At 36.0% G+C, this 20,660-nt stretch overlaps 1 protein-coding gene across 3 annotated transcripts in view; it reads right to left on the bottom strand.

The window, feature by feature from the left end:
• LOC106878436 (limbic system-associated membrane protein) overlaps positions 1 to 20,660 on the bottom strand; it is a 351,903-nt gene that overhangs the window by 52,574 nt on the left and 278,669 nt on the right. For all 3 annotated transcript variants that reach the window (XM_052972176.1, XM_052972178.1, XM_052972177.1), the window contains exons 2-3: positions 16,476 to 16,582; positions 1,519 to 1,723 (exon numbers count right to left, since the gene is read on the bottom strand). In XM_052972176.1, the coding sequence (XP_052828136.1) occupies positions 1,519 to 1,723; positions 16,476 to 16,582 (312 nt within the window). The remainder of the gene's footprint in view (positions 1 to 1,518; positions 1,724 to 16,475; positions 16,583 to 20,660) is intronic.

Genomic DNA, 20,660 nt, shown 5'->3' with positions numbered 1-20,660 from the left:
CCACCACCACCACCACCACCACCACTACTACTACTACTACTACTACTACTACTACTACTACTACTACTACTACTATTACTACCACACACCCCAGTGCCAACTCCTTCACCAGCTCCACGATTTTCGAGAAGCAACACCACATACCCTCACCATTCCTATTTTCATTGACATCCGTGCTTGACCATCTCTCTTATTTGTGATAAACCTTGAAAATATAGTTTAACTGAAAATTCTTTACAAAAAAATATGAATAAATGATAAAGCTGAAATAAAATTATGTCCTTAGTCTTAAATCTTTCGTCACACATCCTGTAACCTCTTCAGCATCTCTCCCAAATGGATTCAAGAGAAGTGTGGTTACGTTCTTGTGTGGTAAATGCAAATTGTTTCTTTTAAATCCCACGGAATGTGTGTGTGTGTATCTTTGTATAAATGTATATAATGGCAAGTAGAAAAGCATGAATTTCAGAGACAGTTCATAATTTAGTCATTTTCAATAGCTGTTTCTTTGGGAATAAACATCCTCAAGTTTATAATTACACAATTAAGATACATAATTAATATAAATTAAGTTAATCTAAATACATTTAAAGCAACGTTTATCTCAAATCATCATGAATATTATAAGCTATTCTAATCGTAGACCATTACTTATATTTATACATACATCATGCATGCATACATGCATACATATATATGTATATGTATGTGTGTATATATATCATATATACACACATACATTTGGAGCTAAACCGTTTTTCTGCAGGTACTTGATAACACCACGTTGCCAAAATTTGTTCATTTTCAAGAAAAGTCACTACTAATTACTTGTGAAGTCTTCTTTGAACTGTCAAACGTCAGTTTACCTGGAAAGAAAGAATACAGTTACGAGAGTGGGCTTAAAAATAAATAGGCTGACTATGAAGGTGTGATGCTTGAGCTATGAAATCTTGCATGTATTAATTCCAAATTTTCTTATTAATAACAGCAACGCCGATGGACGAAGTGTGAGGACCACAAGGGAGTCTATCTTGAAACACAAACCCCATTTGATCACATTCCATGAGAGTATCTGGGTCAACCTATAAACTTTTCAGTCCACCCTTGTATGAAGAAGAGTTGAAATTAATGCATGCAATATTTCATAGTTGAAGCCCCACTCCTTCATAGTCATCCTATGAACTTTACAGCTTGCCCTCGTATCTGTAATAAGGATTAGCAATTGCTACAAGGTATACCCTTTGAAGAACCTACTACACTGACATAAGTACAGTCTCAACAATAAACAATAAAACTTTAGTTTATCTCTATACATAATACATAATTCAAACTGATCAGATTATATGAGGATACTGCAAGAACAGTATAAAATTTTTCCTCTTAGATATACGTGCAGTGTTCTCTTAGTACATTCAGAATATACGCTCTTCTGAAATGATTTTTAATGTCAGATATAAGTGGAAGAGATTTTGCGAGTGCAAGCTGACGAATATTTGGAACAAGTAACAAACTACTTACCTACAACTTTTAAATTAATAATCTTCATTTTCACTGGTGTTGTATTGATTTGACACGTGTACTCCCCACTGTCACTCACCCGTACATTCCTTATATGGAGGTGCCAATCTTTGATATATGGTCGTTCCACACTGATTCTAACATCGTCAATTATACGCCGAATTTGCAAAGATACGATTGTTGATTCTGGATTGGTCCATACCACCTGGCCAAGAAAACAGATATACTAAAATAGAATTATATAAATACTAAGTAAATAAATCAATAAATTTACAGTTTTGAAATAAACAAATATGAGGATTCTATCGTCAGTATACTATTTATTGCTAGACTGGGAGGAATCTTTTCTCATGGTTCTTTGTGGTACATCAACTCCTTTGTACCCTCCGGAATCTTAATACCCTTCGCCCTCACAACACTCTCCATACATGGCAGACCCTTAACATCTTCCACCCTGGCTTCACCCATTTGTTCTTTAGTACACACTGACCCCTTAGTCGCCGCTGGTCCTTCAACACTCCTTTATCCCTAAACAATTATCAACTCCTCAACATCCATTGACCTCTGGTTTACCACCGTCTCCTCACCGCCCTCAATTTCATCCATCAGCAACCATCTGCTCCTTCAATTCCATCATCCCCTCAAGCATTCATCGGCCGCTTAACCTCCACACCGTCGGCTCTTCAATTATCATCGTCCCCTCAACACTTACCATCCGTTCCACGCCCATCAAATGTTCAGCTCACATTGGTCCTTCAACATCAGCCATTTCATTTATATGTATTACCAAACCCACTATCACCACAATAGTTACGGCCTCCTTCACTCACACTGGTTCTTCACCCCCCCATCGAACCCTCAGTGCCTCCTTCCAATAATAATAATAATGATGAGGTGGTGAATTGGCGGAGTCGTTAGTGAGTTAGAAATTTTTTAGCGGCATTTCTTTCGACTTTTTATGTTCTAATTTTGAATCCTGTCGAACTCAACTTTGTTATCCACCCCAGGTCAATAAAACAAAGTACCTATAAAAATACTGGGTTGATTTAATGGACCAATCCTTCCCTCAAAAGTTCTGCCCTTGTGCCTAAGTGAGAAACAATTACTATTGTCGTTCTTGTTTCAGTTGTAGATGTTGCTGATATTGTTTTTATTGTCGTTCGTGGTGGTGTTTCTGATGCTGGGCGTTGTTGTTAGTTATTATTGATTGGAAAAACGTTGTCTTTATATTCGGTGTCGGTGGTGTTGATCGTGTGAGTAGTTTTGCTGTTGTCGGTGTTGTTGTTGTTGTTGTTGGTAGTAATGTTAGTGGTGTTGGAAACCTGTAACGTAGCACCAGAGAATTTTAAAATTTTAACACGTTTTACTATATAAAATAATAGTTTTGCTCTGCAGGGATATTCAAATGACCCTTCCATTACTTTGGGTTGCAAAATAAGGTTTGTCTTCGACATTTGATACATTTTGCAAATACTGTTACTCGTAATTCAATATAAATTCTTCTGTAGGGAGCGGAGGAGGTGCTAACCACAAACGTGATTGCAGCAGATACGCACCAAAAATCTTCGACAATCATTTTGAAATATTTTACAAAAGAAAACAAAAAATCACGAGTTAAACGAAAAATAAAACTGAGAGTTGACAATAGAACAAACATAAATATTTGCAAATTCCAAAAATTCACACTTGAACAAACACAAATGGCGAAAGAATAAACTCTAAAACTTTTATAAGAAATGAAAAAATAACAGAAAGGAGACGAATAATGGACTATATATCGACCCTACTATTTGCCTGGCTCTATATTTTGTTGACACAAGAAGGCCGATAAAATAAAACGCATGCGAACACACACACACATACATACACAGATTCATACGTATTTATCGATATCGACCTGTACATGAACGCATATAAATGTCCAAATCTATATACACATATGTATGTATACATATCTGTAGATATCTATCAATCTGTCTACCTTTTTAGCTATGTAACCAGATATACAAAATAAGGGTGTCTTAGATATTTCATACATATTGCGCGTGTGTCCATGTTTTCACAAATCTTGTTGACATTTTGTAGTACATGGGCTCTCATTAAAAGTAAAAGAGGTGGCAAACCCTCAGGTACAGCAGGTGAAAGAGAAAGCAAGCGGGTGAGAAGGAAGAACTTCAAAAGAAGTTTTACTGATCAACCAAAAGGAGACCTCAGAAGAAATCACCATAAAAGACCCCCACCTCCTCTTTGGAGGCCATGCTTATGCTAGTGTTAAATTCCATTCTTGCAAGCAGCTCTCACTGTTATGCTGACCATGAGCGAAAGAAATGCGGGTGCGACAATAAAGAATATCAGAAATGATGAAGAGCTGGGGATAGTTGTTACTTTCGTACGAACGGGTAGCTAAAACAGGACTAACGACAGGTGACATGCGGTCAGTGGGTGTCAAACTGGATTTATAATTCATATTGAATCTCGGATACCACAAAACTGTACTGGAATTTTGCTCGGTTGAGAACGCTGAGACAAAGACCTTGCGATTAATAGTCCAAGGTAAATTATCTATGTTTTGCTATACGTATGCTATATTGCCTGGAAAAAAAAACCAAAAAAAAAAAAAAAACTAGAAATATTAGGCATGGAAACTAGAAACGTAAGTTAACCGAATTAACGAGAAGAGCAACAAGTCTTAGGTTCCAACGGCAATGGTCGAAGGAATCGCTTTATACTCATCTTTGAAAAGAAACAAGTATATATTTATTCTGGAAACAAAAGTAATCAGTAGCGCCAGTGTATCGCCTTGTGACGAGGAAGATATAACGATTGCTGAGAAACAGATAAATACGGTCGAACAAGCAAAAAGAAATGTGAAAAATATCTTTAAAAAAAATAGAAGCACAAGGTATGGAATTTAGGAGTAGGAGTGAGTCAATACTATTGATCTTTGGTCTTGACTGGTACTTTATTCTACCGACTTGCTAGGAAGAGGGGCAAGATTTGGGCAAGAATTCCAGCATAATCGTAATATGTACAATATGAAACATTTCTGCAAAAAACTTTCTTAAAATTGTGTAGTTTTCAAAAAGGTATGAGGAAACAAACTGAGTTGTGTGAGTTACTCAAAACTCCTCCACCTTTCCGAAACAAGTCTTCAGCGCAATATCCAATATAACCCCAAACTCCATGTAAAATGCATCTGAAAATTTTCATTAAATAAATACGACTTTTTCCGAAATCATTAAAGAAGAGAAGTCATGTGTGTGTGTGTGTGTGTGTGGTAGGACATACCTGTTGTTATGCCGTTTCTATGTGGTACAAATGTCACAAGTAAATGAAATCCACTTATTCAGTTTGCTATTTCTTTTTTAACACCCAACAAATATGAAAGGATACTTGAATTGACATAATTTGGCTGACACTGGATTAAGCCTATAAATTTGAGAAATCATTTTGTTGAAATATGAACAGAATGTATCGCTGTAAATATATGTGTAGCCTTTCATTTCCATAAGAAATATAAACAGAAACGTTAAAAATCGTTGTCTCTAAGTGTAAGATAGCAGTAACAAAAAGACAGTCGTTTGATTGAATGCCATATTGGAAATCTTCAATAATAAAAGTCTTTGAAAATCACATTTCGATAATAAAATATCAGAATAGGAGTTTATAAGAATTTTCTAGACAGTGCTGATTTTAATAATTGCGGTCTCTTAGAAAAAGTTAGATACTCCAATCTAGATGATAAGCAACTTTCTTTATTATTGTATTGATATACTGTCCCAGTGTCCCAGTCCCACAATGGGATTTTATAACAAGTTTATATCAATTATCTTGTAGCAAATGATGCTTCTTGTTCTGTATTTATGTAAATATGTTCCTTCGGTGTCACTTTTTAGGTGGTTTATTCTAAAGGGAGTAATTTAATTTCTCGGTCATTCGCTTAGTGTTCACTTGAGAATACTACAGCTATTAGTTATTACAAGGAGGGAAACTATTTTTGGCATTTAGTTCTATTTTTAATATCAAAGCAAAATGTGTTCAAAATACTTTTGAAACTATTAATTTGCAAACTTTCACTTTACTTTGCCCAGATAATTAATCCTCAAGAATTCGTACGTTTGCGTTTGTTAAAATTCTCTTATACCCGTTTCTTTATCTAATACACACTGAGTGGTTGTTATCCATTTTCTCCGCTTTATGGTTGTCGTGAGGCAAAGATCCCACGTTTTGCGTCTCCTGACAAAATCTGTAACTTCCAGATGGTTCTGAGCACCCTGAATAGTTTTAGCTTTCGGAATCATGTTTTTATTTCTGGGTATGTTCAATCTTCTTTATTGACTACGCTACCCAGATAAGTGAAATGCCATCTTTAGTTTCCTCTTTTCTGATTGTGCCGTGTACAACATTAAACATCACCATTCAAAATTTGTCTTGCTACACCATGCAAAACATTAACTGCTGAAAAATCTTTGTGAATAAAGCAACTAAGCTGTCGAATTAACAAAACAATTATTGACAACAGATATCGACAAGGATCATATCCATGTAAATATCAATTACTGATCAAAAAAGTTAAAATCGAAGTGTATGAAAGGAAGTAAAAGAGCCTAACCTTGGTAGATTATCTAACAGAAGCAATTTTCACCACACGTGGATCCTGGAGACATTAACTATGATAAAGACGAAAGAGGAAATTATGAAAACTAATTCTTTCTCTAATTAAAGAAGAGACTCCTTTCTCTATACGTTTTAGAGCTTGGTGTTAAGACATTCAACCACTATTCGAAACAACTGAATTTTGATAGAAATGCTATGGTAAGACAATCAGCCATTTTGGACGACCTAAATTTATACGCCGCAGATTATAAACAAGTAGAGAGATAGTAACAGACATTTCACGGCTTTACTATAGGTTACTAGAATGCTCCAAGGTAATCTTAAAGAGAGAAAAATTAATTAAGAACACCGATGTCATGTTAGATAAAGGAACTGAGATAAGAAAATAAGACGAAACACAGACTTCCAAATACTTAGGTATTAATGAGATAGACAGTGTACAACACACACAAATAGAAGAAAAGGTTAGGAAGGAATATTAGAGACACATTAGTTTAATAGTTAAAACTGAACGAAATGCAAGAAAAAACTGCATGATTACTTCAGCTGTCTCAGTAATAATAAGAAATACTTATAATATTCTCAACTGGACGCTAAATGAATTATACGACTAGACAGAAACCAAGAAAAAATGACTGTACACAGAGAACAAAGTCGAATATCAAACAGAAAAAATTATTCAGCACGAATGCAGGAAGGTAAGAGACAGCTTTAACTAGAAAACTATTATAAAATATCCACAGTAGGACTAAAAACTTTAGTAATGAATATTGAAAAACTAATTCAAATAGCTACAAAACATGAACATGAAAAGACATTCTGTTTTGCAAAGTAATAAACAAATACAAAATAAATGCTATGTAACCGAACAACAGAAGTGAATAAAATCTTAAATAAGCAAAAGAAAGAAAATATGAAGAACCATGCGATTACGGAAAGACATTTTAAAATAAAGAATAGAATATTGGACTTTTTTGTTGATTTTTCATTGGAAGAAGTGCTGTATCATGGATTTCAAAGGCAACCGTAGACTGGCGACGTCGCTGTGGTTCCTTTTGAGAAGTTGGAAATCATGTGCAGGGCTGAAATTCCAGAAAGTAGTGGTTCATATGAAAAACTTGCGGTAATGGTTAGCGACGATACAATAGGTGGGATGAGAGCAGAATGTTGGTAATACCTGAGCGGAGATGGGAGCAGCCAGAGCAACCAGTTTCGAGGTGAAAAAGTAAATCTAGTTTCAGTAGAAAAACCAGAAAAAAGCATGTCTGCATGTCTGCAGTTGGACGGATTTACATAACATGTCAACTTGATGGTCATTTTTGGATAAAGTTTAATATATTTCTGACTATGGTAGAACTGTCCAGGGTATTAGTGTGCATAGCAGCAACCCCATCCAAGATATGAGTACAGTAATTCATCGGAGGCATCATTTGAGGTGTATAGGGTATCAGTAAAGCTGTTGGAGCCTGAAATATTTTCTAACTCTGAAAAAGGGGACAATCTTTGCGATGTAGTTCGAGCCAAGATAAGGATGTATATTTGCTGAGACACACTCAGTAGTTGTGAAATCCAAGATTTGGAGTGTCTTTGAGGTCACTAGCTGAGCACTGCTCACGATTAGAGACAGTGTGATAGGAGTAGTGGTTGAGCGTTTCACTACTGACAGAGAAAAGGTTAGCTTAGCCCCAGTGGAGGATACTCTCAAAACCTCCCTTCATGTAATCTCACAGGCTCAGTACGTAATGTCCAGTAAGCGTACGAGTGATGTTAGACACTCTTAACCAAGAGGGAATAAATCGACAATCTTGTGAAATAAAGTAGGTAATCTCATTGCTTCTTTCCTGTTCATATCCATTCAGAGTTTTCATCGAAACCAGACCTGAACAACATACAGGAACATTTTTTCAGAAATCTCAATGTCGATCAACCTTGACTTGTTGCATCAAGTACTGATTTACAAACCCACCGTTTAATGCATGAACCTGTTATCTCATCTCATTCCTACAGTGTGGAGGCCGCTCACCTCTCTGTTTAATCAAATACAATCAAAATGGCGTATACCTTTCTGATGGTATCTGATGCAGCATCTACCTATGCCTATGTGGTTGTCCCACACTATAGATCGAACGAGATAGCATCGAACTCCGACCGGTTCCATAATAAAGTCTCCAGAATTAAAACATGAGCAATGCGAAAGGATATACTTATCATATCGAGACTGTGAATTAAAATTACTATCTGACATCCGATGAAAAACCACCGCAAAATGAAATGACTCAACGTCTCAAAGCGACACAGTAGAGAGCTAGCATATATGCTAACAGTAAACAGAAAGTTTTGGGATGACCCAAGTAGATCCGGGCTCCACTGAACCCAGGTATGTTACCTGCTTTCTATACAATATACTGCATAAGGAGAAGATTGCAAATAATTCTTTCTAGAATTGTATAGCTCTATGCACACATTTTCACATTATTGACAACAAAAGCAAATCTAGCCTCTTCGCGTGCACGTTAGACAAGCTTTTAGACTCTGCGCCCAGAGTTATGAGCTGGGAACGTTTGACGACATCAGCTTGCTTGTGTTCTTCTACAATATTACCAATTGCAGCTAACGCAGCTGGAAATGTTCCAAACCTGCTCCCAGTTATGTTTGATATTTTCCAAGTGAGAGTCAAACAAGTCTGGTAAGTTTGTGTGTGTCGTAAACAGTCAAAAGCAGACGATTTAACACACGGATAATCTTTTACTGACAACCGAAACTGAGCTGCTCTTACTGACGTTCAAAACAAAAATCAAATTTTCAGCTGAAAGCCACGTCAAACTGTCGAGGTAGACACAAACGTCCTCTGCCTGCAGTCCACACCAATTCTCGAATAATTGGGCAAAATATTGCTGGTAAACTGGAGTCGAAGAGCATGTACCACTCATGGACCTTCAGAACCTGAATGTTGATTGGCTTTAATCTGATCTTTCTAATTTTGGATTTTGGTCAAAGTCTAACAATATGTAATCTGTACCTGTCAATTAGTTACAACTGTTTAAAAAAATCAACTCGGATTTTACAGCCCTACATTCTAACTACGCCTGTCACACAATTTCATGTACCCAATATTTCATACCGCCAACTTGAGTTGGCAAGAAAGAATATACTATTTCATAAAAAACTCCTATATTATTTAATAAAATCTCTATCATAAATAAACTATTTCATAAAAATCTATCTTAAATATATTATTTAATAAAAGCACTTTCGTTAATATATTATTTTATTACAGTTCTGTCTTAAATATATTATTTTACAGAAACTGTATCTTAAATAACGTTTCAGAATTGATATCTCTTTGATATCACAAAAGAAAATATTTGCCGAAATATTTTCAAAATAGTGTAGTACCCACACAAAATGACGTTTTCTTTTGATACATTATTCTAACATAAATTCTGTATAATGGGTGATATATAAATGAGCATATACAGAGTTGGCAAGATGTGAAAGAGATTCACCACTCTAGAAGACAGATAGATAGAAACTATAAGAAGACATCATGTGATGGAACGATCCGGTGTTTTACTGATTTCAAGTTAAACAAAGATATGTTCACGAAATCTTTCGAGGTGAGTGCCCTCTGGCACCTGATACTGTGGAGTACGTCTCAAGTAGATTATCTTACATTTTGGAAACCGTCTATGTGTTTATTAGAAGTGAGTCTGAATATGTTAGAAAATGTTATTGTTAATGGCCGTCTCTATCTGCCACGAGATACTGGAAGTGTGTGCAACAACGGTTTGGTAATTGGCTTGGCTACAGATATTCTTCTTTCTAAGATCAGGACAACTGAAATGAGTTATCAAAGATCTATAAAATCATTCATGACAAGAATGAACGAGAGAGAAAGAAGAGCTAAACCGCTCTAATGCTGTAGATAATTTTATATATACACATTAGCGAATCACTAAGTCATCCAATAACTTGGATGACGAAAATAATACATTAAATATTAATGGTGAAGCGAGTCTGGAAAGAGCCAAATAATCGAGTGGTCTTAACTGATGAGGCGACGGAAACTGCCGAAACTGGCGTCAGTATTAAGAATTCTGGATCAGCACTTTTCGGACGATTATGGTCCTTGTTAATGTATATGTTTTCATTAATGTGCGTTAACTACAGCAATAGAACGGCTTAGCTCTTATTTTTAGCAATGTAGGTGTTTCCCAACTCCATAGTCACGCTTAACGGTGACTAGAGTTTCTGCATTCCCTGGGGGTATAATAACATGTGGCAGCTACACAAGATAGGTACTCTTAAACGCTGGTTATGAGGTTTTTTTATACTTAAAATACACTAGACACACACACACACACACACACACACACACACACACACACACACACACACACACACACACACACACACAGGGTGAGTAAGGTATTTGAGGACATATCATTTTTGGGTCATTGCTGCATTTTTTGCTAACACTGTATAATCTTTGTTTCAGAAAATAATAATGGCAGACTCTCATCTTACTCAAGAAATGAAGCGGCATGCTGTTATTGTATAAGAATTCTAACACACTGCATAATTCCAGATCTGAAATTTTTAGCATGTGCAAACACATGGGCAAGTTTCTTTTGTCGAATTGGATGATGCCACTCGCACAGGAACGAGCTGTTGTCTCGCAGACGTTGACATATTTTCTGTTATTTTGTTTTATACCAGCTGCATTAATTGTGGAGGTTTCTTTCTTTTCGTTCCATTTTTTGCATCAATCTTCTTCGCGCTTTTCTAATTTTTTCTTAGTTTTTCACTGTCCAGTGTCCTTGTTCTCAAAACATATACAACATAAACAGAGCCTGGAGATACATAGCGTATTTTCTAAGTATGCCTGGTTGAAGTATCATAACATCATAAAACTATTAGCAGCTCTTTCAGTTGTGTATTAAATTGATTTTAACTCTCATTGGATGGAATACATTTTTGTTGATTGTCCCAAGAGCGGATTTGTTTAACCTAACTACAGTGGATGCAATATATAGACGTGTGTGTGTGTGTGCGTGCGTGTATGTATGTGTGTGTGTGTGCGTGCGGGTGTGTGCCTGTGTATCTCCTGTAGCTGCCCTCTCGCATTTACTATTTAATAATACTTAAATCGAAATCGTTGTTTCTGTAACGTTTCACTATAATGATAATTTCTCAATTACCACTGTCATCTCGCCTTGCACATTTGCACCGATTCTATAACTTTGCTTCGTCTTTTTCAAACGTCACAGAATACCACTACATCAGTTATCGTCTATATTAAAAATTTAGAATCTATTAAGAAATTATATTATCAAAACATCATCATCGTCATCAGTACCAGCAATAACAATAATTAGGCAAGTAAAAAAGAAAAACGGCAATAATTAGAGTAACAAATCTATTTAATTAATGGCGAAAACGTATTATACGACTAATTCGCTTCGAACGTCTGTTAAATGTTGTGTTAAATTATTTGTAAGGAGAAAACAACAAAACAACAATAACGATAACAGCGGACAAAAGACTACTACTACTACTACTACTACTACTACTACTACTACTACTACTACTACTATTGAATTAATAGTCAGCGAATGAGGAAGCTCCTACACGTTCGTCTGACCTGGTAAATATAGCAGCTAAATGAGTATTTATTATAAACGCATTGATACACACATATGCGAGCAACATTTCCTTTACTCTCCTCTTCTTCCTACAATCAAATTGCCATCTGCCATCTCCTTTTGGTTAATTCTCCGATCCTATCTACGCAACAAGGCTTTGGATTTCCTTTCTAAATCCGAAGAAATACTTTAATTGTTCTTCTCTAATGTATAACTAAAGCACGATCTTGCTCAAACCTACTAAAATGGCTACAGCAAACGTACCCCACATACATGTAATTGAAGACAAAGTTTTTTATTCTCTATTACACTTAATCCGTCAGAATTGCTGTTTAACGATCGATCTTTCGACTCATTATGTTTCTGTGCTCTGAATCTCAAACTCCCATCCTACCCTACTCTGTCCATTCCGAAAAAAGGGTCTTTACGATTGCTTCACTCTTAGCAAAGCATATGTCAATACTTTCAAATGTCACAGCATATTTTGGTAACCTTGAGTTTTATCTGCAGTCATGAACTTATAATCGGTTCACAAACCCAATTCGAAGTTAAGCTGTAATTTAAGTGTACCTCTACTAACCTTATTTACTGCATTACTTGCAAATTCAACAAATCTCGATGTGCTAATGAGACCACGGGATTCAAGTAGATTGTTTTACCGAGTACTTATCTCACGTCTACTATTATACGCCAACAAATTTCAAAGCCCAGAGCTAGAATTTTAAATTTATTATGCCACCCTGCTGACCATCTCTGGGTGAGAGAAGATGCGAGTCATAATTCACACTTAAGCCATTAACGTGGATAAAAACACCCCATACTTACAACAGGAACTCCTTTTTCGTTTAACACGCTTACTGTTCACCAAACATTATATATGGCCGCCAAAACGTAGTCGTCAGTTCATTGTATAGATTGTTTTGTGGTAATCTTGCCCGCTCTTTGAATTCGAATCCTCCTAAGGTCATCTTTGCCTTTAATCCCTTCGGTGTCTATAAATATAGCATCAATTCTTCACTGGAGCAGATTCATCTTTATCTCTTTCTGTCTGTCTAACTTACTATCTTTAGTAAAAAGCAGTTGTAGTAGAACCTGGAGTTGCTGTATCAGATATAAAAATACCCAAGACTCGCTGTATATCACAACGGTGCTGCTACGACTCAACCATGGTGTGAACGGACTAAGACAAGGCAAGTTCTGTGTGTGTGTGTGTGTGTGTGTATGTATGTGTGTGTATGTATGTGTGTGTATGTGTGTGTGTATGTATGTGTGTATGAACGCATGCGTATTCTCCTCTTCTGACAATAACTCTCTCATTACTTCGATTTTCAACTTTTAGATTTACGGCATTACTTATTTGCCCTTATTTGTCTCAAATTTTCATAATTCTTAAAGCTTTCTTTGCTTTTCAAATTTGCAAGTATTTTCGTTGATTATCTCTTCTTGACCTATTTCCAATCTTTTTGACGTGTTATCTCCTCCTTCCATCTTACGATTCACGGTTCTTTTTTTCTTTCTTTCTTTCTTTTCAATTGTTGTAACAATGGATTTTCTGCTGTTATTGATGTTCTAGTTGTCGGTTTCATTTTCGTTTTGTTTGCGTGTTTGTTTGTTTCTTGTTATTGTTACAGTGGACAGCTGATGGGGGTCATTGGTTTTTAGCCAACCTTACGATGTGTGTGAATTGGATGACTTACAGCGGCCGTCTTCCTCTTATAATTAATGATTTGCTACCTTCTTGAAAAAAAAAAAAAAGGGCTTGCAGCACCTCTATGCACATATATCTATATCTGAATTGTTTTGAGAGGGCGCGAATGTGCGAGCATCCTTTTGTCGGTGGAGTAAACATTGGTGTTATGGTTGTGGTTTGGGTTTGGTTGTTACTGCTGCTGCTGCCGTTGATGTGACTACGATTTTGGCGGTGGCAAAATCGTAGTCACATCTACTCCTACGGTGAACAAGGGGGTCACAGTTACCGCATGTGTTTCACCTAAGTCTCTTCCATTCGACTACAGAAAACACTACGTAATACACAGCATGACGATACACAGTGACTACAGATCACTAGGGTTAGGAATATATGGCTATGGACTATCGATCATAGATATAAGGAGGACCACTGCTTTATCATCTCAAATAAGTAGATACATAAATAAAATAGGTGCTATAACCGTAAAAAATGTAGCCAGTCGATATAATATTTGTAGCGAAAAAATTATTACAAGAAATTCGATTAGTTGTACTGCAAAATCCAGTGCCCTATCAGAAGTCATCTATTGATAGAAGATGTGTAAAATTGAGTTAATACACTCCATCATCTGACTGGCGCAAATTTCGCCACACTGGAATGACATATCAACCCGGTATCTAAAATACATCAAGGACTAGGATTTGATAATACGCCATCGAGGGACGAATCCGAATTCATTGAAAGCTAAAGAAATGTTTGCCTTTCATAAAAGTATTGCGCTACATGTAGAGATGAGTATATGTTATAGAAATGAACCAATTTACAGAGGATCATTTGAAAACTACGTGACCTGTCCATGAAAGCAATTCACTAGCCCCGAGATATGTCAATTCTTCACTTACAATGCATAATAAGCAGACTGACTTTTCTATTGCCAGAAGTTTCTAAGAAAAACCTAACTAGATTCCAAATATTTCATCTGAATATAAAATGTGGAGAGTAATTGACAAGAAAAAATATCCCACTAGAAACGAGAAAATATGATTTAAATAGAGAAAAAGTAATTGCTGGAGAAAATTACTATTCTGATAAAATACATTAATTACATTAAAAATAGTTTTACCGTAGGGGTCAGTGTTAATTAGCGATGATTAAAAATAATTACAATTAGAAATATTCGAGTTAATGATATTAAACAAATTTCTCAGCAGAATATACTAATAACACCGGACTAGAATATAAAAATAAAAAAAATATATATAAGTAATATTAATGACCGTAATGATAATTTGCAATTTATAATTTATTAAACATGATTTATTGTTAGGTTATCACTGATTCCAGTATTGATTTAGTGTTCTGTGATAATATCTCCATTATATTTCGGTTAGTATAACCTCTCGTAGTCTTTAGGTTCTCCTAGCCAATTACACACTCACTACGTGACTCATTGTGGAGGCACAATGGTCCAGTGGTTGGGGCAGTGGACTCCTGGTCGTAGGTTCGCGGCTTCGATTCCCAGACTGGATGTTGTGAGTGTTTATTGAGCGAAAATACCTAAAGCTCCACGAGGCTCTGGCAGGGGAAGGAGGCGAACCCTGCTGTACTCTTTCACCACAACTTTCTCTCACTCTTGCTTCCTGTTTCTGTTGTATCTGTAATACAAAGGGCCAACCCTGTCACACTGTGTGTCACGCTGAATCTCCCCGAGAACTACGTTAAGGGTACACGTGTCTATATTCTAAATTGGTTGCCAGTTTTCCAAATTGTTGTTCTGCGGTCTCCTCAGATGTTCTACGATATTATGCATGGTTCTACGTTGCTCAAAAGGTTTTAACAGTCTTCATAACTATTCATCAAAGTTCAAACAACATTAAAAAAAATGAAGTCAACAATGTTTATAATTGAAAAGTGTTGGGCAATGGTAAGCAGTGTACTTCAGCGCTAGACAGTAGGTCACAGAGCTTAACAGTGTTTTCGTTTCTCAATAGCATTTAACAGTGATACACTATTTCGACAGACTTCTATAGTTTTCTATATTGATCAATAGAGTTTAACAACATTGTAAACACTGTTGAATAATGACTAATTCATTACAAATTTCTTAGAAAAGTTTATACAATCGATTTTATTTTCACCCCTGTAAATAATTGGTACTATTTTATCAACTCCATACGTAATAACACGTGAAGTAGTCGCTGATGTGACATAAATTTATAGAGACATATCAAATTTTGGAGGAGTAAATAGAATTTTATTGTCCATTAAATACAAAAGTTATTATGTACGACAGAAGTATTAGGTCAAAATAACAACTTGTATATCACACTAAAGCAGATACTTAGTTGAAAGTCTACCTAACTGCGATATTCGTCACAAGATAGCATCACTTGTAGACGCACAGTGTTAAAAAGCTAGGAAATATATACAATGTTAAATTGCTAAGAAATCGTCCAGCAACGGTAGTGGCTTTGATAAATATACATTTCTATCTCTTTGAGCTTCGTCAGTAGCAATTGTTTCTCTAATAACCGTACGCTAAGATAACATCAGCCGTCACTGATATTATAAAATAGTAATTGAAAATTCACCAAAGTAGCAATTAGCCGGCAGGCTGAATAAAAATTCGTTCGTGTCACGTAGGTATCATTTGATTATAACAGATTTTTTATATCATAAAAGATCAAATACTTCGTTGAAAGCCTACGTACCACAAGTATTCCCCTCGAGATTGCAACTTTTATAAACATACAATGTTGAAAAAGCAAGTAAGCTTATCCCCAAACAGACGAAAATCATCCAGCAGCGGTGGTCGTATATTTGTGAAATAACGAAATGGTTGTGCCATTAAACAGTTAGCAAATGCATTATCATTAACAAAGTTACGGAAGTGAAATACTATAGATGGCGACAGAAACCTGTACTGGCATCAGAACCTAATGAGGATCGAGCTCGCACTTTTCAAGCTGGTTCCCCTTATAAATAAATTGTAGATATCTTCTTACCTGATGGGAACTGAGGTGGTTGATGGTGCAGGGTAAGACAGCCGTTGTTCCATTCGTTGAGGTAACATTCGCCTCATACGAGTCGAATTCCGGCGTGATGCACAGCACTGCAAAACAAAAGAAAGATTATTATTATTATTATTATTATTATTATTATTATTATTAGCGAGTGAGAGAGCATCGCATATCATCAAAATGATGCTGGGGTACAAGTACATGAAGCCCAATATACCCCTCATGATTACCCGTCTGATAAGTGTACACCAGACACATGCACCACAACCATATGTACGTGACATGGTCAACGCATATCAAGATAAACAGCGCATGATGTTGTAGGTGGAGCTCAGTTATTGTTTTCTTCATGTTCAGTAGCCCATCCCCCTCAAACGATCCCTGAATAAGTTATTTAAAGATAATGAATGAAACCATCATGTTTCAAAGAGTGAATTATTCAAACCGCTAAGAATTCCTCTCAACATATGGTTATGATGATCCCCCACTACTTATGCTTGTGAACAGAGATGCACATATCATCAGCCAGTAAGTGATATGTTCAGTTGGTTAAGGTCAATGAGCTTAATATTTGATGTAGCGCATCTTTTATGCCAAAACAAAACATGTACGTTATATCAATTCCAATCAGTTAAGATCAGAATCCATGACACACAGTACCAGGGAGGGCATCAGGGCAATTATTGGTAGGCGCTCACAGCCCTCTACTAGTCGAGCAATGTGATCAGTGAATGTTCCGTTCAGAAATTTATAGAGGATTAGTGTCGGGGAAGGCAAGGCAGTTTTCCTTTGCCCGTTGGCTGTGGTGAAAGAGGTTGTTTGGTGGACAAGGCTGAAAAGCATGAGGACAGATACATTCCTCTTTGGTAGAGCTCTCAGTGACTTCAAGTTTCACTTGAAAAAGAAATTGTGAGTGGAGAAGGAAGTGCTGTCCCCGAGGGAGTTTATTGAAAGGTAGGTGAAAGTTGCGAAAATGGCAAGAGCGGACGGTACCTCTCTCAATGTAGACCTGCGGGGCGGAGAGAAGGAAATGGAGAGGGCACTTGCTCCTGGGGGTTCAGGGAAATCTCGGACAGTGGGGTTCCTCGATTTTCCCTAGAGGCCTTCCTGTATCAGGAGGGCCCCAGTCTTCCCCGCCACTTTTTTGTAAACCTTTGTATACTATATATATATGTCCCTTCTTTTTCAGTGTCTACTTTCTTTCTTTTTTTATCACTTCATTATAAGTAAACCCTTACACTTTATGTCTGTCTTTGTATTGTCCCCTCATCCTTCGTCCTTGTGGCAAATAAATGAAATTATTATTATTATTATTATTATTATTATTATTACTCCGGACAAAATGCTCAGCGGCGTTTCTTTTCGCTTCATGTTCTGAGTTCAAATTACACCGAGGTCATCTTCACCTTCTTTCGTTTAGGTTCGATAAAATAAATACTATTTGAGCTCTGGGATCGATATAATCAACTAGAACCTTCCGCCCAAATTTCAGATCTCGTTCTTTTAGTAGAAAATCTTCTTCTTCTTCTTCTTGCGCGGTGATGCACGTATGTATTTAGAGATATGCGATGTTGCACATTCACACAGAGACAAAAGCATGGTCAGATGTACACACAAGCTTACACAGAAATACATCAATACCTATAAATCCATAAACACGTGTATATATAATCTCTAAATATAATTTCATAATACTTGTATCGCTGAATTGGTATATCTATCTATCTATCTATCTATCTATCTATCTATCTATCTATATAGCTATTAAGTGTTGTGCATGCATTCATACATATATACACCTATATTGATACAAGAATTTATAGATATATGGGTATATACATATAGAGATTTATGGGTATATAAATACATCAATATACATGCTTATATGGCTTATATGCGAGTGGGTATATATATATATATACTTGTATATAAATACATGAGGATATAAATACATGGGCATACAAATATGCCAACGCGCAGTAGATCCTACCGCATAACTATCACCTTCAGGATTAATATTGACTTATTTTGGGTTCGGCATGAAATCTATCATATATGGATGAATAAATATGGATTTCAATCAAATTCAATGAATAGATCTTATCTATCGTATTAATCTCAGGAAATTATATCGATTATATCGGTATGATTATATCGAATATATATATATATATATATATATATATATATGCCTGCTATATTGTTGCTGTTTATGCGTTTCAATGTGGGAGAATTTATATGGCCTCTTGGCATGCAAGAAATAACAGGTAACTCTCCCGGGTGACATGTCAAACAAAAATATAAAGATGTATGTCTAAACAATGTACAAAAGATGTGTTACGGCTTGAAAAGAAAATAATAAAATGAAACAAGAAATAAAATAAAACTACTTCCAAGGAAGCTCTTCCTAATCTGAGATTACCTGGGGCTATACAACGTAAACACTATCAACAGATATTTGTGTTACTAATCCAAATAAACAGATGGTTAATAACGTAAACACTGATTGATTACGAAGAACCATTATGATAATTTCCATCTTCGCTGCTGTATAGTTTTATTTCAGCTGTAAACCAGTATGCTTATAATTAAATGCATTCCAAACGTGACTGCTCCTAAGGCTGTTATATCCAATATGTCTGTCCCTATATTAAGGCGATGGGTGGGTGGATAGTGTCTTGAGAGATATTCGGCTACTACATCCAGCAGGTTTTGTAATGCCATATAAGCATCATCATTGCGTCATTAATATCTAGGCATTTAACCAAAGGTCAGCACTGATCGAATAGGTCTCTGGTCGAAGGCATGACCATCTTGTCTTTTTCAGGATTATTACATTCATTATGAATTATGCAATAGATTCTATTGAAAGTCCGTTTGGGGTTTGTTTTGAGGAATATTTATTTGTTTTTCAGGCTGAGTGAATGTATTCAGTGCTATAAGAACCAACGCACTAATGTATATAATATAAGCTTTGGGCTATTCTAGTTTTAGCAAGGCGGTGAGCTGGCAGAATGGTTAACATACTGGACAAAATGTTTAGCGGCATTTCGTCCGTCTTTACCTTCTGAGGTCAAATTCTACCGAGGTCGACCTTGCTTTCATAATTTGGAGGCTGATAAATTAAGTACCAATTGAGCACTAGGGTCGATCTAATTGACCTACCTCTTCCTTGATAATGCCGACCTTGTGTCAAAACCTGAAAGCTAATCTAGTCATTGCAATTTGGTGAAACCTGTGACTCAGTTTCGTTCCTAACTTAAGACTTTCATATATGCAATGTAATTTCAGATTCTCTTGTTTAAGGCATAAATACCACAAGTTCCTGCTTTGAAACTCTCTGTCTCCTAAGTTATCTATGCACCGACATTACAAGACCAAACAAACAAGACATTGTGTATCAAATACCAAGGGGGACAAACAATATCCGGTTGCTGCCGTCATGTCTATTTACTTCATATAATTTAATTCGTTAAAATAAAGTATGAACGTCACCACGTACCAGTTGCTTTCATTGCTTTACAAATATTATTCATTTAGTGGAAAAGGAAACCAATCCTTTGAGCCATTGTACAAAAGTCGGGGTGGGTAGGTTGGAATTTTAATCAGATTAGGCAGGACATATTCCTGGGTTATTTACCATTATTATTGTTGTAGCGACTACTACTACTACTACTACTACTACTACTACTACTACTACTACTACTACTACTACTACTACTACATATAAATATTCTTTAAGTGTAACATAAAATGAAACTTGTACTTATTTCTTTCTATATTTATTGCTGTTCTTCTAATGAAAAGCTATTTGTAAAGCTTTAACCAGGAGGAAAAAAAAAAGGAAAAATCGACCAAAAATAATCCGATGCCTGAAGACATCAATATAATTCTTTCAAGGGTAAAGTAAAAATTAAAAAAAAAAAAAAAACACGTAAAAACAACTTGTATTGAATGTATAGAAACGAGGATAAGCATAGAAAAAGGCACGTTCACCTTCCCTCACCCTGTAACCCCCCCTGTACTAACAAGATGCAAGCAATAAATACAACGTAGACACGAATTATGTATTCATACATACGTATATATATATATATATGTATATACATATATATATATATATATATATATACATATATATATAGCCGTAGCTGTGTGGTAAGAAGCTTG

The sequence above is a fragment of the Octopus bimaculoides genome, chromosome 12 (genome assembly GCF_001194135.2).
Source record: "Octopus bimaculoides isolate UCB-OBI-ISO-001 chromosome 12, ASM119413v2, whole genome shotgun sequence".
Taxonomy (NCBI): Eukaryota; Metazoa; Mollusca; class Cephalopoda; order Octopoda; family Octopodidae; genus Octopus; species Octopus bimaculoides.
The sequence above is the reverse complement of the archived record's forward strand: the minus strand, read 5'-3'. Positions and strand labels throughout refer to the sequence as shown.